Source organism: Balaenoptera borealis, assembly GCF_965194805.1.
Source record: "Balaenoptera borealis genome assembly, chromosome: 1".
Taxonomy (NCBI): domain Eukaryota; kingdom Metazoa; phylum Chordata; class Mammalia; order Artiodactyla; family Balaenopteridae; genus Balaenoptera; species Balaenoptera borealis.
The window spans coordinates 32504457-32529493 of NC_138860.1; the positions used below are offsets into that span (position 1 = coordinate 32504457).

The window sequence follows — 25037 nt, forward strand, 5'->3', positions numbered from 1 at the left end:
AGCTCCTGGTGGGTTTCTCCATTGTCCAAAGCCCCAGGGGTTGCTCCCTCCCCTGAGTCTTTTACGTCTGCTGCCCTTCTTGGATTCAGAAAGCACTAGTGAATTAGGAAATCACAGCTTTCAATAAGGAAAAAGATATCTTTAGAAAATGCCACCTATATTCTGGTTTGTGGTCCTTCACCCTACTGAGCATGAAGTTCAAGAAGGCTCACTGGGGGAATTCCCTGGTGGTCCAGGGTTAGGGCTCAGCGCTTTCACTGCTAGGGCCGGGTTTGATCCCTGGTCTGGGAACTAAGATCCTGCAAGCTGCACTGTGTGGCCAAAAAAAAAAAAAATCCTTACTGAAATAAGAGCAATATGTCCTCATATCAAGCGTTCCCAGAAATAGCATGGTCCTGAGAACTGAAGAGTAATGGAAAGGAAATTTGACTTTTGAAACTGATCTCTAAAAGAGCAATGAGAATGCTTTCATTTTCCCTGGGATTTGATGATTAGAAAGCAAGGCATCCTCTTCCCTCATACGGTCTTTTTTTAAACAAATAGCTTTATTTGTAGACTGCCTAAGCATTCCAGGAAATACCATAAACATGAATGTGATCTCAAACCCATAGTTTCTGCTTCCTGTTCTCCAGTGTGTACACCAAAATCAGAGTTTATCAAGTGTCTTTTGTAGGCAAGGCCCTTTGCTAGGTGTACAGAGGATATAGGTTTTCATCCACACACCAAAATCCCCATGCCCTAGCCCCTCTTTCCCCTGCCCTCTTTTGTTTTTCAGACACCAAGAATCAGTTCTCAGCTCATAGTCATTGAATTTATACCTACCATAGGAATTGAACACTTTTCATTCACTTTTCCTAAATACTCCTTTTTTCTCTGGCTTTACCTGCCTTTCCTGGGCTGGACCTCACAGGTCATCAGCATATTCCCGCCATATGACCCAATACATAGGTAGGGTATGAGTATGTCTTATGCAATATTTGGGACACACTGATACAAAAAATTATTCATTTTTCATTTGAAATTCAAATTTAACTGGGCACCTTCTATTTTTGTTTGCTAAATCTGGCAACCCTACAGGTAGGGAATAAAATCTTTATCTGAACTACTTTGGATTAGACTTGAAATCTGGTCTTGGAAAAATCACCCTAAGTAACTCCCCTCTCCCACCTTTTCCCCTGAAACACAAACACTCAAGTGCGTATAATCTTGTTTCCCACTTTCTTTTTTAATTTTTGGATTTTTTTATTTACTAACTTTTTAAGGTAAATTTACACCCACTAAAATGCACAGATCTTAAATGTATATTTTGATGAGTTTTCACAAATGTGCACCCCTGTGAAACACACACCCCAATCAAGATATGGACTATTTCTATAACCCCAGAAAGTTCCCTTGTGCCCCTTTCCAGTTAATTACCTCACCCCAGAGACAACCACTGTAGATTAGTGTTGCTTGTTCTTGAACTTCATATAAATGGAATTATACAGTATGTTCTCTTTAGTGTCTGGCTTCTTTCTCTCAACAAGTTGCTTTTGAGATTCACCCGTATGGGTGCATATCTCAGTTGTTGATTCTTTTTTATTAAGGAGTAGGAGTCCACTGGGTGGATTTAGCACAGCATGTTTATCCAGTCACCTGTCAGCGAACATCTGGGCTGTTTCCAGTTTGGAGCTCTTTATGAATAAAGTTCCTATGAACATTGTGTATGGATCTTTTTGTGAGCATATGTTTTTACTTCTCTTGTATTAGTTTCACAGGGCTTGTATTAGTTTCTCTTGTATTTGTTTGCGGTTAACAAATTACCACAAATTGGGTGGCTGAAAACAACAGAAATTTATTCTCTCACAGTTCAGGAGGCCAGAAGTCTAAAATCAAACTGTCAGCAGAGTTGGTTCCTTCTGGAGGCTCTGAGGGAGGCTATGTTCCATGTCTCTCTCCTAGCTTCTGGTGGCTGCTGGCAGCCCTTGGCATTCCTTGGCTGGTGGCTGCATTCCTCCAGTCTCTGCCTCTGTTGTCACACGGTGTTCTTCCCTGTCATTAATCCTGTGTAGGCTGAGGGACAGTGGAGTGGGTAGATACGCAGGGCAATGGGGCATTGTGACTAGACGTAATGGATACTTTTGGGTCAAATCCTGTCCCCACCCTTAATTTACAGGCTCTCTGCAGGCTGGACCTGAACCCTAGGCTGGGCTGACATCACTGATCCGAGCAAAGATGTTCATCTGCTTCTTTCCAAAGCAAAGGAAGCAGACATCAACGCTTGCAGACATGAAGCCGATGTTCCTGCCCTTCTTCCCCAGAGTTTCCCCTCTCTGTATATCCACCCCTAAACATCCAGCCTTCCCATACTCCAGAAGTATTGCCCAATCCCAGATTCTAGAAATTCTCTTGCCTTCAAGTCCTCTAGAAATGAAATGATAAACAAAACCCAGCCTGTCTGGGCTTGGCTTTGCTGTGGACAGCACAAAACCAGAGGAACTGTGATATTCAGCAATATACCCACAGCACTTGTCCCCTGGGCCTCTTTCATCTACAGCCTCTGCTGTGTGATCTGGGCAGTTCTAGCTCTAGGTTTGATCACAGGATCCAGAAGTACACTAGGCATCAGTTAAGAAGGAACATTTCTCTAAGGGTCTGGTATTATGTGAAATCCTGACTTTGAAGTTAAGGAAGCATCTTGACTCAGTCCCAGGGCTTTGCATCTAGACTTTGCCTGTCCCCTGCCTGGTCTTCCCTCTTAGAGCCACAGTAAGAAGCCCACAGCTGGCTGCAGGGCTTCCATTCCTCCTCAGTCACCCCCTGCACTTGGCTTTTCCCTCCTCCTCACCGCAGACATCCAGCTCCGAGCTCAAAGGTCCCTGGGAATGCAGGTCATCTGTGGTGTTTTCCCAGAGTCCATTAGTTTCTGAGAGTTTCCAACGACAGGTTTCTGCAACAGAAACCTTAGATCAGTCCCTTCCAGATCTATCCCAGGCAAGGAAATAACTGTAACTTTCTGAGATGTAAAAGATTTTACTTCTGAGCAGCTATACAACTCTTTTTTTTGCCCAATTGCCAGTGTCTGAGGGTTCCTACATTAGCTTTTGGGTGTGTGAGTTTGGGGGAGGCAATGAAGAGGAAAGGGGATTTTCAAAAGCCCAGCTGAACATTTAGTTTGAGCAGTCCCAAGAAAAGAGAAAGGACAGGTGGGCATCAAACTCACAAAGAAAGTCTTTACCCTGCTGAAGCAGGGGGCAGCTCAGGGCTCCCAGGGCATGTGGGGCAGGCTGGCTGGGAAGTGGATGCAGCTGTTCTCAGACTGGGTGCTCTGGTCTTGGCTGGCACCCACCTATCCCTGAATACCAGGCAACATATCAGTGCTGAGCTGGGCATAGTGGAACTCTGCCTTCTTCAAATTTGCCTTGTGGTTTTATTTTGCAAGTGCAAGCAACCGATGTGCATATCTTTGCCTCCTGTGTCCCCCTTTTATATTGTGAGTTCAAAATCTTAGGCTTTTAGGTTTTCAATTTCCACATCGTAAGCAAAAGAGCCAGTGGAGGATGATTTCCTGGGAGAACAGCTGGACTGTACACAGTTGTGGCTTCCATCACAGTGACATGGACCAACTGGCTATCTCAGGTTCCTGTATTAGTTATCCAGTGCATCATAACAAACCGTCCCCAAGCTTAATAACTTAAAACAATAATTATTTACAATCTCATGACTTCTGTGGATCAGGACTTCAGACAGGGCATAGTGGAATGGCTAGTCTCTGATCCCTGGTGGCTGGGGCCTCAGCTGGAAGGCTTGAAAGCATGTGGGATGGGACGACTTGCCCAGGGCTGGAGGCTGTGCTTCCAAGGTGGCTCAATCACATGGCTGGCAAGTTGGTGCTAGGAGATGGGTTCTTCTCCACGGACCTTTTTACAGGGCTTTCTGACTGTCCTTTCAAGATGGTGGGGGGTTTCCCCCAGAGCAAGAAATCTAGGAGACCAAGGTAGAAATGGCAATGACTTAGCCATAAGGAGTCACACAATATCACTTTGGCCATATGCTAATGGTCACAGAAGTCAGCCCTGGTCTCATGTGGGAGGGGACCACATAAGGACATGAAGACCACTGAGAGCCCTCTTGGAGTCTGGCTACCATAATCTACCCTCTGCCCTTCAATGATTCATGTGCCTCCTAAATGCAAAACACATTAACTCCTTCCCCAGGTCCCCTCAAATTTCACTCCTTTATCTGTTCAAAATTAAGGATCTCATCATCTAAATCAGGTCCAGGTGTGGATAATGAGCCTCAGGTGTATTTCCTTGAGTATAGCTGCTTGAGTACAGTTCTTGATCTGAAGATCTGTGAACAAAAGACACAAGCTATCTGTCCCAAACAAATTCGACATACAATGTTGGGACAGGCATATTATAACCACCTATAACCATTGTAGACACTCCCCAAAGGGGAGAAAAATGGGAGGCACACAGGAGTCACTGATTATAGCTAATACGAAATCCATCAAGGCATGTGTTGCCAGTTCCTTGATTATGGCTGAAGTCTTGTGAATGACAGTTCTTGGCTCTACCCTCTGGACTCTAACGTCTACCTTTCCTTTTTTAAAAAAAATAAATAAAAGAGAGCCTGTGTTTGCAGCTTACCCAAGAGTGGGCAGCAGGTTGGTAGCCCTGTGGGGCTGTACTGGAGCCATAAAGGGAAAGTTAAAGAATCTAGGCTTGCTGGACTCAGGGTTCAGCCAGCTTGCCTAGCAACAGGGCCACCGGCAGGGAGCAGACAGATCCCTGATGCAGGCAGAGAAGTTGGGATGGCGCCCTCCTGGGGAAAGGGAGATCTTGCTCTGCCAATAGGGAGGCAGGATGCTGTGTACAGAATCCCCTTGGGTCTTGGCTCCTCCTTGTCAACCATGAATTAATTTTTAGGCTAATCTGTGCCTTCTTAGCCAGGACATCTGGTGTGTACAATAGTTTTCGCAGCTTGAAATTTCTAGTATTCCCTGAATAACCTTCCTCAGCTCCTTGGACAGAGACTGCTTCCGTGGCTGTATTGCAATAGGCCTGGTCAGCAGCACAGAGTCTGGCATCACACCCCCCCGAGTGTGGCTGGGTGGGGGCCCAAGGGGACAAGGATCTGTGGCACTCTCCTCCTCTGGGCTTTTCTGACTTTGGCTTTATGGCTGGGGTTGTTCAGAATAAAGGCATGGTGGGTCAGAAGTGTAGGAGGAGCTGGAGTTGTGGCTGGCCCCAGATTAAGGGCAGAGATGGTGGTAGACAGAGACTGTGGAAGGCCTAATCTTTGTTATAGCCCAGATGGACTTCTCCTTTGTGTGACTGTATCACCAAATTAAAGCAATTAGGATTTTTTTTTTTCTTGGTGGATGGACACTCTGCTCTGAAATTTTCATAAGCAAAATTAAGTTCAGTAGGGGCCAGGTCCCCAGGTGTTTAAATCCTTGTCTCCAGGGTACACAGCAGTCCCCTTCAGGGAAACCCAATCCCTCACCCCCGCCTGAGACTGTTTTTTGTTTGTTTGTTTTGGACTAATATCTACTATTTATTGGAAAATTTCAAAGCACCCTACAACATATCACATATGTTACCTCAGTGGTTTCTCACAGAAGCCCAGTGAAGTAGGTATTACCTCCACATCTTACGGAGAATGTAAGAGTTTCAGAAAGGATAAGCCATTGGCCCAAGATCAAACTGCTAGGGAGAAGCCAAACCATAATTTGATCTTACTATGCCTCAAAATTATTTTTTTATAAGCATTCTGAGTTTTAAAAATTGCTTTGGAAACAAAATCCCCCCAAATAATGCCTGAATGCAAAAGGTACATAAAAATGTCCAAAAATGTGGGTTTTTTTAACCAAAAATGTTTTAAATAACAGATTTGAAGATCATTTGTATAGTTTTTTCCTCGTAACAGGAGGTCAAACCTGGGACTAAAGTGGATACCTTGTTATTGCTATTATCACCTCATGTAAATTAAAAAACAGGGAGGAGAAAATCTCGGAAAGAATTCTAGCTGAGGCCCCAAGTGTGCAATAAAATGTAAAGATCTTAATAAACAAAAGCCCTGAAGAAAAGCATTCAAGAGGCCTGCAAGTTTAATAAAACACAAGAGTTCAATTAATTTTGTGCAGCTGAACTAAACTGACTGGAATGAGAGCTGGCAGAGCTCCTACTCAACACACTATAACGCTTATGGAGTAAAAATGAACGGAATCGCTGTTGGCCCCAGGGATACTACAGACGCGCCCGCTCAAGCCACTCGCGTAGGCGCAGAGCCGGGCAGAAGGGGTGAGGTGGCCGGGTGCACCGCTCCGCGCAGGGATCCGCCCCGCCTTCTCCGGCCCCGCCCCCCAGGCTTCAGTTCCCAGCCTTGCCACTAGGGGCGGCCGCGAAGCTGCGCGGCCCCGGTTTCCAGCCGGGCCCCTTTCCCAGCCGGGCCCAAGCATGGCTGCCCCCAGGACTGCGGGTCGGGAAGCCGCCGTGCTCGCGCTTTCCTGACAGCCCTTGGCTGCTGTGGTCTCCTTCTCTTCCCCAGGCCACTCCAGCAGACATGTTTGCCAAGGCCTTTCGGGTCAAGTCCAACACGGCCATCAAGGGGTCGGACAGGTGAGGGAGAGAAGAGCCTGTTCTGCCCACCAGGGCACCCAGACATCTCTCAAGCTCGGCTGGCTCACAGCCTTTTCTGGGCTGGGTCAGCCGACTTGGGGTGGAGGCCGAGGGGTACAGCCGGAGAAGGGACCCCGGGGGGCGGGCAAGGGTGAGTTAGACGTGTTTTGAGGGTGAAGATGGAGAGGAGGCCTGATTTATCTCCCAGGCTGTCTTTTGGATATTTTAGTGAGTTTACGAGAAAGCGTAATTCAATCAGCGCGTATTGACTGCAGGCTGTTTAAGGTGTCGTGGAGGATGCAAAAATGAAGGAAAACGGGGTCCCTGCCCTACCAAGAGCTTTGAGTCCCTTGGGAGAGATTAGACGGGGCACAGAGAACTACAAGTATACGAGAAGAAGTCTCTAGTGATTAACACTGGCAGGAGACACAGATGGAGGGTGAGGTGAGAGAGGATAAGGCACATGTGGTAAGAACTGTATCTGTTCAGTTTTGCAAATGAAGGTATCACCTTGGGGATTTTGGAGCCAGTGTTCTGTAGTTGTCATTCTTGGTGCCCTAGCAGAGCTGTTTAATCATAAGTTGACAGCTTTGCCAAGCATATATGAGAAAGGAGTGGGTCCAAGAGCTATGTGTGGAGTCAGGAAGGCAGGGCTTAGTTTCCAGTGGCAGGCTAACTTGGGTTGCTTACCGGATCTCAGTTTTTTCCTTTCTTTGTAAAATGGAAAGACATGCCCCAGGAACATGTGAAAATAGATGAGACATTGGATGAGAAAGAGAATGGGATGTTTTGGAAGAGTGAGAATAGGGCATCATCAACCAGTCTTTTTCTTGGCCCTCGTGATTTTATAGTAAGTCTTGAGTCCTCAATATTTATTAAAATCCATCCAGGCAGCATACATACCAGGTATGTGTGCTCTCTGCAGGAGAAAGCTTCGGGCCGATGTGACAGCTGTTTTCCCCACTCTTGGAACGGATCAGGTCTCTGAGTTAGTACCTGGAAAGGAAGAACTCAACATTGTGAAGTTGTATGCTCACAGAGGGGATGCAGTGACTGTGTACGTGAGTGGTGGTAACCCCATCCTATTTGAACTGGAGAAAAATCTATATCCAACAGGTATGGCAATGGGATGGAGATGGCCATTACTATGGTCCTTGCCTAATATCTGTTTCTCCTTGTTTCTTCCATTAATCTGTCTTCCTTAAAACAAATAAATGCAAAATCTCCCTAAGAATCTTTTTGGATTTAGTGTCCCTAGAATTGGGTCTTTCAAGATTAGGAACTGCTATAGAAGTGAGGGGAAAAAAGGGTTAACACAAAAAGAGGGTGGTTGCCAAGGGAAATTCTGAGGTGAAGAAACACTAGTTTCTAGTGGGTTAACTAGGGGTTGGAGCAGAGGTCGTGAAAAGGGTGGAGTTTCAGGGCATGTAAAAAATGCTTCTTAAAACTTTCACTAGTGGAATTTTCTTAAGATCCTGAAGAGATACTGTGATGGGAAAGAAGCTGGGTTAGTTAAACTCCATACCCAGGTGTCTTAGTGGTGGACTTTGGTTGAGATATCTCACAGGGATTCTTTCTTAGACTCTGTCTGGCTCTCAGGATTCTTTGCTTGCTTTCTTTGTCACAGATCTCAGAGAGGCAGTGTCCTTTTCTCTTTTCCATGGCTGCTGATACCTACTTTGTCATTTGGGGGCTTTTCTTCCTCCCAGCTTGGCTGCAGCAGTGTAGTGCAGTCTCCTACCCCAGGCCACCCCTACCCCCACCCTGCTTTGTTGCTGTACACATACAAGCCCTTTTTGATCTAAGGGTTTTACTGCTAATCCCTGTGGAAACAGAGAGAATAAAAATAATAAACATGGGAAAGTTTCAGAATTTCTTACAGGCTGGTGCCCTGGTTTCGGATTACTTGCTTCTGAGGTCATAAAAGAAATCCTCGTTAGGGCTCTGTCCCTACTTTTATCCACTATGGCCATTTTCTGCTGCTGCAATCCAGGTGGAACAATAGGTGCCTCCAAGTCTCAAGTGACACCCAGTTTCTTAAGTCTCTGCCTTCTTCAAGACTGCAGCCTCGTTGAGAAGGGAGTCAGCCTGATGTAAACTATATGGAATGTGTTTCCCACAGGAAAAGGGGCACTCAGTTCCCAGAGAGGGGAAAAGGGATACTGGACAGGCAAAAGCAGATGTTCACTTCATCACTAGTTTTAGCCTTACACATAAATATCCAACTTTGGCAATTAAACAAACTCTTAAAGCTGTAGCTCACTTCATGTGTCTTCCAACCAGTATAAGTGATAACTTCTCAAGATCACAGATTGAGAGAAACTACTGCAAAGAGCTCAATATAAATATGTAAAGAATGCAGGTCTCTAGGGCTAAAGTAAGCAAGGATTCTAAAGTAAATAGCATATAACATATAAACCGCTTCACAAACTTGGGGTAACCTAATAAAAAAAAAAAAGAATGCAACTTCTTTGGGCATCCCTTTACAACCTTCTCTCTAGCTTTGAGTTTAGTTTCTTTTCTACATCTTGATTAATGTGCCCTTAGTGTTTGGCTTTGCCATTCCCCAGGGGGTTGACTTTTGGGCAGTAAGTGTTTTCTGGCTCTCTTTTTGGACAGTGTACACCCTGTGGTCTTATCCCGATCTTCTACCAACATTTACAACATGGCCCCTGGTGCTTGAAAAACTGGTGGGGGGAGCAGGTAAGAGTATTTTCCTATATTCTGGATACTGGCTGAAACCTACTTAGTAAAGGCCAACTACTTTAATAAATGTACCCATTTTGTGCATTCATATGATTGAAAAATAGAATTTTTCCCCCATGTCTGTTGTATCTCTTACTTGGCTGCTTCTATAAGCTCTCTGGGCCTCTCTGGCCCTGCTGTAAGGCTTACATAAGATAAGTGACATGAAAGTGCTTTGTGAACTGCCATATGCTATACTTTAGATTAATAAACTGAATTTAGGAAACCAGAATAAGATAGATCATGGAACTGGACCCTCAGCTTGGTGCTTCAGTTTGACCACTAGTCTCCCAGAAGGAAAAGGTCTGATCCTCAGTTTGCCACTTTTAATTTTCATTATGAATAATGTAGTTGATGCTTAATAAATGTTTGTTTGTTGAGCGAATGAGTAAATGATGAAGTAAACTGTGGAGTTAGTTGCAATGCTTTTGTTTCCTACAGATTTGATGCTGCCAGGACTAGTGGTGCCCCCTGCTGGTCTGCCTCAGGTACAGAAGGGTGACCTCTGTGCCATTGCCTTGGTGGGGAACAGGTACTGTGCCAGTCAGCTGTGCCTATGGGGAAAAAACTTAGGGAAACTTGGGAGGGGTGGGAATGACAACTTCACAGCATATGGATAAAGGATTAAAAGAAAAAACAGATTCTTCCTGAACAGTCAGAGAGTGGGGAATGGCAGTGAGCCTGTGGGGTGTCCATACATCTGGGCCAAGTGTATTTGCTCCTGCTGCTTCTTCTTTTTTAAAATTTATTTATTTTTTCTCCTTTAAAAATTTTTTTCTTAGATTTACAGAAGAGTTGCAAGTATAGTACAGAGTCCTGAAATACTCCTTACCCAGCTTCCTGTAATGATAACATCTTGTATAACCACAGTACAGTTATCAACACTAAGGAATTAACATTGGTACAGTCCTTTCGACACTATTACAGACTTTATGCATATTTCCCCAGTTTTCTCACGATGTCTTTTTTTCTTTTTTTGTGTTCAAGAATCCAGTCTAGGGTACCGCATTGCATTTAGTTGTCATGTCTTCTTAGTCTCCTGTCTGTGACATTTTCTTGGTCTTTCCTGCCTTTCATGACTTCAACATTATTTTTGTCTAACATCCACATCATCATCCTCATCTTTTAATTATTTTTAATAGATTTATTGAGATATCGTTTTCATACTATAAAATTCACCTGTTTCAAATGTACAATTCAGTGATTTTTTTTAGTATATTTACAGGGTTGTTCAACCATCACCACAGTGTCTCTTTTTTAAAATAAATTAGGAAGTAATCATATGAACAGTTCTGAAAAATCAAAACCCTCTCACCCCATAATCCTTTTCTCCTAGAAGTAACCGTTATCATTCTGATGCATGTCCTTGTCAGCCTTCTTCAATGCATATATACACGTGCATATAAAGTGTATGGTTTGGGGTGTGTATGTTTAAAAATACAAATAAACAAACTTTATCCCTATTACTTTTTCACTTCAGGTAGTGGGGACATTTTCCATGTCAGCAAGCACAGATAAGCTGAATCTTTTTACCCACTGTGGGGTGATGGGAAAAGTCCCCTCCTAGTGGACACTGTGGTTGCCTCTACTTTGTCTCTATCACAAACAAGATCTTCCTGATGCCTCTAGGGACACTAGTGCCAATATTTTTCTAAAGTAGATACTAAGAAGCAGAACTGTTTGGCTGAAGATCGTGCATATTTTCTGTTGCCCTATAAAAATGCTGTGTCAGTTTTCCCTCTTACCTACAGGGTATAAGGAGCCTGTTTCCTTACATGCTCACAGACACTGGATATGATGGGTCATTTTCATTTGTGTCATCCTGAATGAAAAATGACATCTTATTATTTTACTCTGCTTCTTTGAGAGAGAAACATGGTAGGCATGGGAGGGGTCAGTGTTTAAAGATCTTATTTTTGCTGCTCATATTCTCCTATTTTCCTTGAACCTTTTGGAACCAAGCACCTAGAAATGTTTCCTTCCTTGTTTACCTGTAGCAAAACTTGAAGTTGAAAAGAATGGTGAAATTATTGTTTTTTCCCCCCAGTATTCTATCCAAGATAGGAGAAAACTACATAAATGTGTATTTGGCCTCTCAGTTCGGCATTTAGAATGTTTCTGGGAATGAAGCCTAGGTGGTTTATGGAAGGGGGTGAGGGTACAAGGGAGTTTACTAAAACTACAAGCCATGTGCGAGACTGAAGTTCTTGAGCCATTGACCGTTCCAAGGGTGGAAGACAAAGACCCGTCTTTTAGGAACTGGGAAAGAAGCCAAATTCAAAGATTCTGTGGCAGGAACTGACCCATGGGCACAGTAAGTGGAGCCACCGGATTAGCAAACATCTTTTTGAAGTTCAGGTGTTGGGAAATCTGCCCTTGAATCATCTCCCTTGGGTCCAGGCAACGTTGCCAGGCTTGTATATTCCCCTACTGTTAGCCAGCTGGACACCAATCCTTACAGGCAATGTGTGAGCATTGCTGAGTAACAGTGGGCTGACAGAGATTTCCTATTTGGGCTTTGGAAGTTTTTTGTAGTTATTGTAAATGTGGTTGTTTTTGATATTTTGGACACATCCAGTTCTTAGATAGATAGTTATACAGAGCAAGCCCTGTTATAAAGAACCAACTCAGAAGGAACCTCTAGTTGGTACCACTGTATCTCTCTTCTCTCTTCCCTGTGGCATCCCTCAGCCTAATGTATGGCATATGAATGGCCTCCCTTCTGAATTTCCATATAGGATGGCTATGCCTTTTTTAAGATAGGGGAGATAATTTATATTTTTGAAATTAAAGAAAGGGAACTTTAAATACCCTTCTGAGTCGTGCCTGGGTTTGATTCATAATAAGAATATAACAATGATAACATCAGTAGAGGAGTTAGTTACACAGAAGGGAATATTTGGTCAAGGAATTTTTGAAAGTCATATTTGTAGGTAATTTGAATAAGATTGAGACTGTACCGAGTTTTAGCTCTGTGATACAAGTGGATTCTTCAGATTTGCAACCGTGGTGCTTTGAACACATGTGTAGAAAGCTGGTCCTGACATGTGCCCTCCTGGAAGACTTTCCCTGACCCTCGTCTCTGGCCTCCTTCTCAGAGCCCCCGTTGCCATTGGAGTTGCTGCCATGTCCACAGCTGAGATGCTGACCTCAGGTCTGAAGGGAAGGGGCTTCTCTGTGCTCCACACCTACCAGGATCACTTGTGGTGGGTTCCATGCTTTTTCTGTTTTATAGGGAGCTGGGTGGGCGGAGAGAGCACAGGGCCTGGATTCAGAAGCGAGAGTTTTGATCCCTGCCGTGTCCTTAGTCAAGTTGCTGACCCCAGACATTAATTTCCCTGCAAAATGTGGAGAAAAGATTTTTTTTTTTTTTGCTTGTTTAGAAAAGAAATTACAGAGAACTTTATTTTCTAGGTGAATTGTAGAATCCTAGGCCTGGAAGAAGGCCTTAGGGATTGTCTTCTCTGCCTCTCAGTACAGTGATATTCTTTATTTTTATGGCACTGGTCGATCTGGCCTTTTCTGCCGTGTACCTTTAGGCATTTTCTGACCCCATGACGAGGGCTCGGGAATTCTCACATCTGAATCCAAATCAAAGTAGAGTAGATCCTCAGGCACCAGGGTGATAACCTGATTACTTTCATGTTGTTCAAGTTTCACATTTCGGATCTCCTCCTCATTATGGAACTTGCACTTTCTCACTGTGACAGTTGCTCTCTGGAGCTGTATGCGAGTTTATTTTCTGGTTATTTTCTTGTCATTTAACCAAAATAGTAAGTAGTGCTTTTCTCGAAAGCAGTATACCTGGTCTTTTGGCCAAGTGTTGTGGCCTGTTGGTATAGATTTACCCTTACATTTTTAGTCAGTCTTGGAGTTACTTATTTTACAAGTATTGGCCAAGCCCTGCTTTGCTGGAAGTACAGCCTCAACAGTCTGGGTTTCAGCAGGCATTTGAGGGCTGCTTACTCACGTGCTCCCAGCACCTTGTTTTCTGACTGTTAGTCTGAGCAATTAAGGTCCTGTTGTCTAAATTGTTTTGTCAGCGGCTGCCTCAGTCTCCCCTCCTCCCACCCTTTGAAAATACTTATGGTATTTACCTGATCAGAATAGCCTAAACATACGCTCTGGCCTCACTAGTAGCCATACTAATAAGCCTTGCTGCAGCTGTTAGTAAAACTTTGTTTGACTTGCATAATCTTAGTTAACATAAAGCTTTTTGCTTTTACCACTCTGCTATGTGGTACCCCTTTTTTTCCTGTCTTCATAAGGCTTAGTGGCATAAAACCATTGTAATCTCTACTCTGCAGGTTAGATTGCATTCTTTTTTTTTAATTGAGGTATAGTTGATGTACAATGTTGTGTTAGTTTCAGGTGTACAGCCAAGTGATTCTAGTGATTATTAGTATATCTAGTGATTCTAGATATAGATATATACATATATGTTCTTTTTCAGATTCTTTTCCATGAAAGGTTATTACAAGGTATTGAATATAGTTCCCTGTGCTATACAGTTGGTCCTTGTCATTCATCTATTTTAGATTGCATTCTGATTTAACACAGAAGCAACTGTTTTTGCAGTCTTGAGCAGTCCAGGTGTTTCTAATTTGTTCCATACGCTCAACCTTGGGTTTGTATTTCACCAAACTGGTACTACAGATGCGTTTGCAATCTTAATTTTGTTATTTAATTCAAAATGGTTTTATTTTTAATTTATATGAAGGGAATACTTTGGAAGTGAGGCTCCACTTTAACCATGTTGTCTTTAATTTTTCTCTGTCCCTGAATTTCTGTTAATATTATTATTATTCCTTTGGGTTAAGGAGGAGGCAAGAATTACTCTCCCCATTTCCGAGATGAGGAAACTGAGGCATGGGACTTCTCTGGGCCCAGAATTGGAAACAGAGTTGAGAGGCACACCCAGGTTCTCTGGCCTCTCCTGGACACCCCTGCCTGTGGGTCTTACTCTCTCTGGACCCCCGCTGACCCCCTGACCGGGGCTGGAGAGTGTTGTGGCTGATGCTCAGTGTTTCTGACATGAGGTTTTTGCAGGCGATCTGGAGACAAGTCCTCTCCACCATCCATTGCTCCACTGGCCCTGGATCCCCCAGATCTCAGTGAAGAGAAGGGCTCTGTCCAGGCAGACAGCACCGTGCAGGGAGACATGAGGTGCCTGACCCTGGAGGGAGAGGAGCAGGAGGAGGGGGAGGTTCAGCAGAGGTGTGGGGAGAAGTCCCTGTCAGAAGCCACGGAAGACCCCAGTGTCGGGGGCCTGAACCCAGACCCCACGGACAGCAAGACCCTTCAAGGTACGGCTCTGGCAGAAGTAGGGCACTCTCCTCTCAGTGTAGGAGACTTAAGTGCTCTGCTCTGCTTCTGACTAGAGCGGCACCACGGCTCCGGGAGGGGAAAGTCCTTATTTTTGGTGAGGGTGGTGCCACAGCCCTTTGCCATCTTACCTGGGAGTCTTCCGCATATGTCGCGTTTCCCTGGATACCCGTCGGTGCTGCTATTTGGACTGTTCCCAGCTACACGGCCCTCTTAGTTTTCTTCTGGCTCTGACTTCTCTATCAGAGAAGCATCTGTGCCTAGCTGGGCGGGACTTTGTGGCCTGACCCCTTCTGTGGGGTCAGGCTCAGTGTTCTAGAGAGTCTGGGAGCTTTGGTGCCTGGGAATGGGCTCCTTCAGAGCTGAGGGGTGAGGTACGGATGTCACCGAGCGGGGAGTTTACTTGTGCTGCGCGGGCCTTCTGCGGCCCTCAGGAAGGATGTGGTTCTTGTCTTTTCCTTGCAGAACAAATGGACGAACTGTTGCAGAGATGCTTCTTGCGTGCTTTGAAGTACCGCGTCAAAAAGGCTGACCTCCCTTTACTCACCAGCACTCTCCTGGGCAGCCACATGTTCTCCTGCTGGTATGGAAGGCATGGTGTGGGCTGGGGGCCGGGTGGTGGGTCTGTCTCTTGCTCTTTGGTGTTAGGATGGGACAAGGCTGATGGGGGAATTGTTTTAGGGACATGATGTGGAAAGAGTGAAGTGGAGGGTCGATCTAGCAAATACTGAGTTTTAAAGACTTAAGTTTTAGCCAGTGAAAGGATGTTGAGGAAATGAAGGTTAACATTCGCAAGACGCTTTGGGCACTGCCTCTGCTGTGGTGATTCTGGGCTCTTTTATGGATCGGGCAGCATGTCTGGCCCCGGAAGGGCCCTGGGGCAGCCTGTTTGTCTGGAGGCTTCAATCCCCTCACACCTTTCTGAAGAGTAGGTGGGCCAGATTAGGTTGTGTCAGCAGGAAGAATCGGTGTGAACCCCCCACCCCACCTGCACACACAAGCCACCAGCAGAGGGAGTGTTACATGTGGGTTGAACCTGGACTTTGAAGACAGAGCCATGTGGGCTCAAAAGCCAGCTCCCCAGGGTGTTGGAGCAAAGGCGTATTTGAGCCCATTACCAGGCTTCCCTGAGCCCTGATTTCCAACACTTGTAAGATTGCTGTCAAGATCAAATAACCTGACATTTAATAAGCACCCAGTAAATATTATCATGTCAGGAGATTTGCTTATTGATTTTCACCTCAAGTCTGAACTTCTTTCTTTCTGAGAATTTTTCTCTGTTTTTTAAAAAAGTGGTTTTAATGTAATCCTCTTCCTCTACATGTGAGCTTTTTTAAGGCATTCTATACAAGTATGGGGTCTGGAGTGTGTGGCAGGATACTTGGTAATTTGTCCTGACCTTGCCGGGTTGCAAGTAACTGGGAAAGGGCTAGAGGTTCTTAACCTGGGATGGGTTCTACAAGGGATCCCTATGAATCCCACTGCTTTTGCTTGTCACATTTTGAGAGAAGATGTACGTTCTGGGGAGATAGAATGATTACAGCTTTCATTAGGGAGCTCTCCCCCAAAGCTAACAGTCTATAAAGAGTCAGATAGTAATTATTTTAGGCTTTGCAGGCCCTACAGTCTCTTTTGCAACTGTGCAAGTCGGCCATTGTGGCAGTAAAGCAACCACAGACAGTAGGTGAATGGGCATTGCCAGATTTGGCCTGCAGCATGTGGTTTGCCTGGCTGCCACAGTGAGCTTGCTGTTGCAGAGGCTCACCTGGAGGTGAAGCTTCTGAGGCCACAGAAGCTTGTCTAGTTTGAAGGGAATCTAAAGCTGTATCTGGTACAGTAGCCACAAGCCATGTGTGGCTATTTAAATTTAAATTAATTAAAATTAAATAAAATTTAAAATTCAGTTCCTTAGTCACAGTCACGTTTCAAGTGCTTAATAGCCACATTTGTCTAGTGGCCACCATGCTGATAGCAGAGAACATGCCGTCTTTACAGAAAGGCCTGTTGGACAGCAGGATCTGGAGCAGCTAAGTCTGCATCTCTCTCCGATGCTGCCGATGGGCAGAGAGCTCTGGAACAGCGGCCTCTTTCTGAACATACAGGAGGAAAGCTGAGGAAAATGTCCTCCTCTCAGTGTCAGGCAGGCCGTACCACTACTGCTTTGTTAGCTTAACTTGCCTTTTCCATCTGCCATCAGCCCCGAAGGACGACAACTGGACATAAAGAAGTCAAGCTACAAAAAGGTAAGCGGGTCCCTTCTCTGCATACCCACACAGGGAGCTGTGTAGGGGCACACGTGGCGTGAGCTGGTGGGCATGGGGAAGCCCTATCTGCAGGGCTGAGGCTAGAACTAAGCTTTTTGATTCCAGGTATAGGGGGCGGAAGAAAACTCTCCCTGGGCTGAGGCAGTTGGGTGGGCACCCACTCCCCTCTCTCCTTCCCACCCCTTTATATCTGATCCAAGTTCTGAAAGGCTTCACCGGTAGGGGCCCTTCACTTCCTAACTGGATGAGGACAGGGACGGTCCCACGTCCCTCCCCGGGACCTGCCTAGCTCGGTGTCTGGCATGTCTCAGGTGCTCAGCGTGTGTGCAGAGTCGATGAGGTCCCCTACCACTGGCCCTCTCTCCCTTAGCTCTCTAAGTTCCTGCAGCACATGCAGCAGGAGCAGATTATACAGGTGCAGGAGCTGAGCAAAGGGGTGGAGAGCGTTGTGGCTGTGGACTGGAAGCACCCGAGGTGAGTGCAGGGGGCCTGGTCACCGCAGCTCAGCTGGCCGCAGGGCACCTGGGCCACGGGCCGGGAACCGCCGAGACGCTAGCATAAAATGTGTTTTCTCTTTCCTTCTGCTGGGTTTTAGGATCACATCTTTCGTCATACCCGAGCCCTCCCCGACCTCCCAGACAATCCAGGAGGGTAGCAGGGAACAGCCCTATCACCCTCCAGATATAAAATCCCTCTACTGTGTCCCAGCCAGCATGACCCTGCTCTTCCAGGAGTCTGGCCACAAGTGAGTTTTTGGAGAGCAGCCCTTCTCTGCCTGCTTGGTGTTCTGGCCTATAATCCTTTCAGCCTGAGTAGCGTTCTTCTGTGACTGGCAAAACCTGCTCTGCCCCCTCCTCCCTTTCTCTCAGATCCAGCTTCAAGCCTCCTTCCCCTGGGAAGGGTCTCTGGACTAAACGAATGAGAGAGTAGGTCTCTCCCTTTTCTACCTGTAATTATTCTTCACACGGCCCTGCTGGCCCCAGGCAGGAAAAGGGAAGAACCCAGAGGTCGAGAAGCTGAGGACAGCGCCCTGCTGAGCAGGAAGTGAATCTTGGTATTTCCAGTTTGTCTCCCAGCATAGCGTGAATAACCACCCTGGTCACTTCTCACCTAGGAAGGGGAGCATCCTCGAGGGCAGTGAGGTCCGAACAATCGTCATCAACTACGCCAAGAAAAATGACCTGGTTGATGCAGACAACAAAAAGTGAGTGGATGGGGAGGAGAGCTCGCCCCATGTCTTTCAGTGTTCATCTTCAGAATATGTGGAGGGTGGCTGGGAGGGAGGGGTGCAGGAGATCACAGCCTTCTAGAAATAATCAAGGCCAGTGGTTTCTAAACCACAGGCTGCGGACACTTAGAGCTGTGGTCTAAGGTAGTCAGATCCAGGTATGCTGTCAACATTGACTGTAGCCTGAATAAGCATCATCTCATATGTATCTACTGTTGATTTTCAAATGCACTTGCTCTTGTGACGAACAAAATGCAAACTTTAAAAAATTTTACCAAAGTCATCTTAGCTTTTTGGTATTCTCTATTTTCTTAGTAAGTGGATATAGAAGGTAAACTACTAAATGAAGAGTGTTTCATTAATTTTTTTTTTTTTTTTAATTTCAAAAGATACCCTCATGATCAAAAAGTTGGGAACTACTGGCTTAATCATGGTTAGTTAGTAGCAGAAGTGAACTAGGATCCCCGTCTTCGGATTATTTTCCCATCCCACTTTCCCCTCCACTGCCCGTTTCTCCTTTGTTCTAGGAAAACAGACGTGTACCTCCCATCCAGAGGGTACGTTGCTTCATGGACTGTGAACCCCTAATTGGTTCTAATAATCCTGAATGACTTTAAACAACACATAACACATGAATCCTGAGTGGACCCTGGGATCAGAAGGGGCGGGGCTAGGAGTTCTTTATTGCCTTTTCTTTCCCTTTAGTCTTGTGAAATTGGATCCCATCCTATGTGACTGCATCTTAGAGAAAGGTGAACAGCACACAGTCATGAAGCTTCCATGGGACAGTCTCCTGAACAGGTAGTGGGGATTGGCAGCCCCTCCCCAATGTTTCCATCCCCTCCCCTTAATGTCTATCACATTGGCCTTCAGAATTGTCACTCTCATCATCTCTGACTTTCTTTCCATAATTCACACCATGTCAGTCTACATAAACACAGGCTTGGGTAATTCTGATGTGGACGGTCTTTGGAACGATTTGAGCCAACACAGTATAGAAGAACTTGAGAAGGAGAGAGAAGAAGAACATTAATTAGAAATAAGAGCTTCAAAAAAAGAAGGTGTGGGTGGCAGGTGGGGACTGTCTTAAAGTCTTTTCAAAGGAAGGATTCTTATACTCTTTCTTTTCCGTAGACCCAAAACTGAAAATAACTTCTATAAGGAGTTAGCAAACTATAGCCTGTGGGCCAAATCTGGCCTGCTACCTGTTTTTGTAAATAAGGGTTTATTGGCACGCAGCCACACCCATTTGTTTACATATTATCTGTGCTGCTTTCCTGCTAAATGGCAGAGTTGAGTAATTTCAGCAGAGACCATATGGCCCTTGAAAGCCTAAAATATTTACCACCTGGCCCTTTCTAGAAAAAGTTCGTCAATCCCAATATATATGCTAGCAAAAGAAAATCTGTTTAGACAAAAGGTAGAAATTCCTTGTGGTAAAGGTGTCTATAAATGATGCATGATTGCAGCATGTCAGAAATGTGAAGCAGCACTTTATTCTGCTGGGTGAGGGAGACTCGTGAGACAGTAAACTCCACAAGCCTGCCTGGGCAGGTTTTCAGAAGGCCAAGCAAGTGGACAGTTTCTAGAGGCTCGAGTCTCGGATGTTCCCTTCCCTGAGTCAGTGGGTCTTGACTGTGGCCACACTTTGGGGAGCTTTAAAAAATGTATCTTCCTGATCAGAGTTTCTGACTTAATTGGTCTGGGGTTTAGCTCCCTAGTTGATTTGAATGATTCTACTGTGCAGGCAGAGGTGAACCACCACCTGTAAGATCAGCTTCCGTCCAGCTGTCTGCTGGGAATGGGATATGAGGAAATGGTTTCTGCTGGCTTTATCATTCACCAACTCATTAACTCCCATTTCAGATGTTTGGAAAAATTGCAACCTGCCTATCAAGTGACCTTTCCGGGACAAGAGCCCATTGTGAAGAAAGGCAAAATCTGCCCAATTGACATCACCCTAGCACAGAGAGCTTCTAACAAAAAGGTAATTTTTAAAAGACACAACGTTTGAAGATGGTGATTTAATGTCCCTGCCAAGTTCTAGTGTCTCTAATGTGATCGGACGTTTTTAGATTGGCCTTAAACGCCTCAAAGATTGTTTAGGAAACACCCATGTTTGTGTGACTGGGCTAGGCCCTATGTAAAACAGGTAAAGCTGACCCCCTCCCTCACTGCTCTCTAGGATTTTGTGCTAGGAAACTTGCTAGAGCCTGGTTCTAAAAGTAAACAAGATCTTATATTTATTTTTTTCTTAGAACTATGGTATGGATTTTCAGCTCTTACTTATTCTGTTACCTCTTGGGCATTGCTCAGTGAAAATAACTACTAAGGAATCGCTAAAGGAGGGACTTCCCTGGTGGTGCAGTGGTTAAGAATCTGCCTGCCAATGCAGGGGACATGGGTTTGATCTCTGGCCTGGGAAGATCCCATATGCTGCGGAGCAACTAAGCCCATGCGCCACAACTACTGAGCCTGCGCTCTAGAGCCTGCGTGCCGCAACTACTGAGCCCACATGCCGCAACTACTGCAGCCCGCGTGCCGCAACTACTGAAGCCCACGTGCTTAGAGCCTGTGCTCTGCAACAAGAGAAGCCACCGCAATGAGGAGCCCGTGCACCACAACGAAGAGTAGCCCCCGCTTGCTGCAACTAGAGAAAGCCCGCGCACACCAACGAAGATGCAACGCAGCCAAAAAAAAAAGAAAGGAAAGAAAAAAAGAATCGCTGAAGGAACTGAGCGTGTATAGCTTGGCAACACAAAGTCGTAGGGAACGAATTACATCTGTCCTCAAATATGTGAAAAGCTGTACTGGGGGAAAGGAGTGCACTTATTTTGTATGCCTTGAGAAGACAGAAATAAGATTATTGGGTAGAAATCCCAAGAAGACAGACTTGGGTTCAAAACAAAGAACTTTCTAGTAGTGTGTGGTTATGGACGTGGGCTTTGAGATTAGAGACCTGGGTTCCAGTGTGGCCTTTGCCTTGCTGCTTGACTTTGAGCAAGTTACTTAATGTCGTTTTGCCTGAGTTTCCTTATATGAAGAATGGGGATAATAACTACCTCATAAGGCACTGTGAGGATCAAATGAAGGAATATGTGTAGGCGAAGCACTTAGAATAGTACTTGGCATATAAACATGCAATAAATGAGAACCAAACAATGATAACCTTAATAATTAGCAAGAGCCGCCATTTCTTGAATGTGTAATTATGTGTGATGATGGTTTTGTCTTTATGTTAAAAAGAGCCCTTGTCTTTTGGCGATACATACTGAGATACATATTTGTAGACGAGATCTGATGTCTAGGGGGATTTGCTTTAAAGTAACACAGGAATGGGGGAGGGTGGGGATATAGATGAATCAAGGTTGGTCATGAGTTGATAATTGTTAAAATTCGTGATGGGTACATGGGAGCTCATTGTACTATTCCACTTTTATTTATGTTTTAAATTCTCCATAAAAAAAAAACTTAAAAAAAAGTATATGAATTTTTTCATTATTAAATTTGTTATGGTGATCGATGATCAGTGATCTTTGATGTTACTATTGTGAAAAAGGTTACAACTCGTTGAAGGCTCAGGTGATGGGTAGCACTTTTTAGCAATAAGGTATTTTTTAATTAAGGTATGTACTTTGTTTTTTAAGACATAATATTATTGCAAACTTAACAGTATAGTGAGAACATAACTTTTAAAAATATTTCATTGAAGTATAGTTGATTTACAGTGTTGTGTTAATTTCTGCTGTACAGCAAAGTGATTCAGTTATACATATATATATTCTTTTTTGTATTATTTTCCATATGGTTTATCACAGGATATTGAATATAGTTCCCTGTGCTGTACAGTAGGACCTTGTTGTTTATCCATCCTGTATTTACTAGTTTGCATCTGCTAGTCCCAAACTCCTAATCCTCCCCTTACCCACCCGCCTCCCCCTTGGCAACCACAAGACTGTTCTCTATGTCTGTGAGTCTGTTTCTGTTTCATAGATAAGTTCATTTGTGTTGTATTTTAGATTCCATATATAAGTGATATCATATGGTATTTGTCTTTCTCTTTCTGACTTACTTTGCTTAATGTGATAATCTCTAGGTCCGTCCATGTTGCTGCAAATGGCATTATTTAATTCTTTTTTATGGCCGGGTAATATTCCATTTTATATATGTACCACATCTTCTTTATCCATTCATCTGTAAATAGAATGATAGATTGTTTCCATGTCTTGGCTATTGTAAATAGTGATGCTATGAGCATAGGGGTACATGTATCTTCTCGAATTATAGTTTTGCCTGGGTATGTGCCCAGGAGTGGGATTGCTGGATCATATGGTAGTTCTATTTTTAGTTTTTTGAGGAACCTCCTTACTGTTCTCCATAGCAGCTGTACCAATTTACATTCCCACCAAGAGTGTAAGAGGGTTCCCTTTTCTCCACACCCTCTCCAGCATTTATTATTTGTAGACTTTAATGATGGCCATTCTGAACAGTGTGAGGTGGTACCTCATTGTGGTTTTGATTTTCATGAGAACGTAACTTTTATATGCACTGGGAAACCAAAAAATTCATGTGACTCATTTTACTGTGATACTCGCTTTATCATGGTGGGTCTGGAACCGAACCCACAGTACCTCTGAGGTGTGCCTGTATTGGATGGGGTAGAAAGAAAAAATCAATTTAGAAGCACAAAAATTAATTATTTGGATGAAGGTACCATGGTTGTAGGGATGGTGAACATAGGGGGTGAGGAGGCTTCTGAGGCCCTGGAAGGTTTCTGGAGGGGAGGGCATGTGGTCTGTACCCACCATCAGTCTTCTGTCCCCCACAGGTGACTGTGGTCCGGAACTTGGAGGCCTATGGTCTGGACCCATGCTCGGTGGCTACCATCCTCCAGCAGCGATGCCAGGCTAGCACTACTGTCACTCCTGCCCCTGGGACCAAGGACATCCTGCAGGTTCAGATCCAGGGAAATCAGATCCACCACCTCGGCCGGCTGTTGCTCGGTGAGCATCCCCTCTTAAGAAGCAGACACATTGGTCTAACTTGGCAAAGATCTGCCTACCAACTAAAGTCACCCTAGTGAGTTTACCATATAGGTAGCTTTTAGCAGCCAGAGAGAGGTGGAACTAATGTTTGAACCAGATCCTTTAGCCCCCAAATTCAATGTTTTCTCCACCATACTAGTAGAGTAGTTTTCTTCCTGGTTTTCCTTTTTTTGTAAGACATTTGTTGAGCACCCAAACTTTGCTAGGCACTTTGCTGGGCTTTTTGCAGGCTTGGTCTCTCTGAATCATAATGATGCTGCAGAACTGTTTCTGTTTTGCAGATGAGGAAACTAAGTTTCAGTACTTTGCGCTGAGGTATTCAGCTGTTCAGTGCTGCAGCTGGGCTCTGAACTTTGATTTGCTTGACTCCCGAGCCTAGGTTCTTTCTACCAACCCCGAGTCACCCAGCCTCCAGTCTGTCCTCAGTTCCAGCTGCCGGAGTCAGCTTCCTAAAACAATGTGATCACATCACTCCTCTCTGAAAAACTTTTTATATCTCCTTAGTGCCTTCAGAATAAACTCTTAAGCTCAATAAACAAGACCCTCCCAGCCCAACGCCATCTTCCATCCGGGTTCTCTGTCAGGTCCCTGATCCCCACGCCAGGCTTCAGCCGTGCTGGTCTCCTTTGCTGTTCCCCGTGTGCACCTGCACATTCACACCTGGGTGCTTTCCTCTGTGTTGTCCCCTCACCTTGCGTGTCCTCGCATAGCCTGACCTTAAAGGCTCATTGGCCCAGCTCAGGGGTCACAGGAAGCCTGTCTTAGAACATGTCCCATTTTTTTTTTTTCTGTTTCCTTAAATTGACATTTAAAAAACTGCTAACATAGTACTTTCCAATTGTGTTTATATTTCTGGTTAGTGTCTACAACTTGGCTAATTTTTTCTGTTGTCTGAACTCCCTGTTAGACTGAACTTCTTGAATCAGAGACCTTACCTTTTTCATCCTTTTTTCATGCCCAGGGTCTGGCCCATAGTAAATGCTCAATAAGCAAATTTATCTTATGGTCTAAGGCAGTACCCAGCAGTTAACTTTCACAGTTGAGCCCCTTTAAGTGAAAAACCCCATATGAAATACAGAGGAAAAAAGATAAACACATGACTGAACTCAGACACACACATTCTCTCTTGTGAGAAAATTATAAGTGCCTAAAGTACACCTAGGAAGTAGCTATCAACATGAAAATTGCTGAAATACACACGTCATCATCAAGGTGTAAGGATAAATGGTCCATTCCCGTTGGAGTTGAGTTTGAGCTGGGTGTAGAAGAGCAGGTCATATGATGGAAATGGTTTGAACTGAGAGTTGACAGCAGGAATGAGCACACAGTGGGGCAAGAGGGCCAGGAGGTAGCTGTGCAGATTGGGGACCTTGGAGGTCGGGGCCAAGGAGGGTCATTGTAGACAAAGGGGAAGGGGTTGCGGAGAGGAGAGCATACACATGCCTCACTGAGGAGTTTCTGCCTTTTGGATTGTAGAAGAGTATCGGCTTCCTCGAAAACACATCCAGGGCCTGGAAAAGGCCCCCAAACCTGGCAAGAAGAAGTGACAGACTCTTGTTTCATGTGGTTGATCCAGAGGAAATCCAAGCTGTGGGCTGGTAATTTATATGAGTATTTTCTGCTTTTGCAAATTAAAAAAAAATATAATTCTTTACCAAAATAAATTTTTATTCTAATCTAAATTTGATTTCCCTCTTGTTTCCTCCACTTAGCTAAAATGTTGTACGAAGTTTTCAGATCAGAAGCCATTTTAAATGGACACTCGAGGCCGTTGTGGAGTGCCTTTTCCATTCATGTGGTTTCAGTCATTTTAGTTCGTCCTCTG

At 44.7% G+C, this 25037-nt stretch overlaps 1 protein-coding gene across 4 annotated transcripts; it reads left to right on the plus strand.

Moving 5' to 3' along the window:
• The first annotated feature begins 6410 nt into the window (after positions 1-6410).
• EIF2D (eukaryotic translation initiation factor 2D) lies at positions 6411-24894 on the plus strand. 4 transcript variants are annotated; one of them, XM_082350532.1, is made up of 15 exons: positions 6411-6605; positions 7531-7721; positions 9225-9308; positions 9792-9882; positions 12449-12556; positions 14400-14656; positions 15141-15258; positions 16873-16918; positions 17310-17413; positions 17535-17684; positions 18054-18143; positions 18873-18968; positions 20034-20154; positions 22996-23170; positions 24689-24894. In XM_082350532.1, exons 1-15 carry the CDS (start codon positions 6550-6552, stop codon positions 24757-24759), a joined length of 1758 nt encoding a protein of 585 aa, XP_082206658.1. In that variant the 5' UTR covers positions 6411-6549; the 3' UTR covers positions 24760-24894. The 4 variants fall into 4 exon arrangements, with proteins under 4 accessions (XP_082206658.1, XP_082206660.1, XP_082206659.1 ...); XM_082350534.1 differs by lacking the exon at positions 17535-17684 and having other exon boundaries at positions 6420-6605; XM_082350533.1 differs by lacking the exon at positions 12449-12556 and having other exon boundaries at positions 6420-6605.
• The last annotated feature ends 143 nt before the right edge of the window (positions 24895-25037 follow it).

What these genes read in the sequence shown, in the direction of transcription:
- EIF2D (XM_082350532.1), top strand. Translation starts at nt 6,550, where the DNA reads ATGTTTGCCAAGGCCTTTCGGGTCAAGTCCAACACGGCCATCAAGGGG. An exon ending in AGCCACATGTTCTCCTGCTG is followed by an intron (nt 15,259 to 16,872) that starts GTATGGAAGGCA and finishes ATCTGCCATCAG; the next exon opens with CCCCGAAGGACGACAACTGG. An exon ending in TTCCAGGAGTCTGGCCACAA is followed by an intron (nt 17,685 to 18,053) that starts GTGAGTTTTTGG and finishes CTTCTCACCTAG; the next exon opens with GAAGGGGAGCATCCTCGAGG.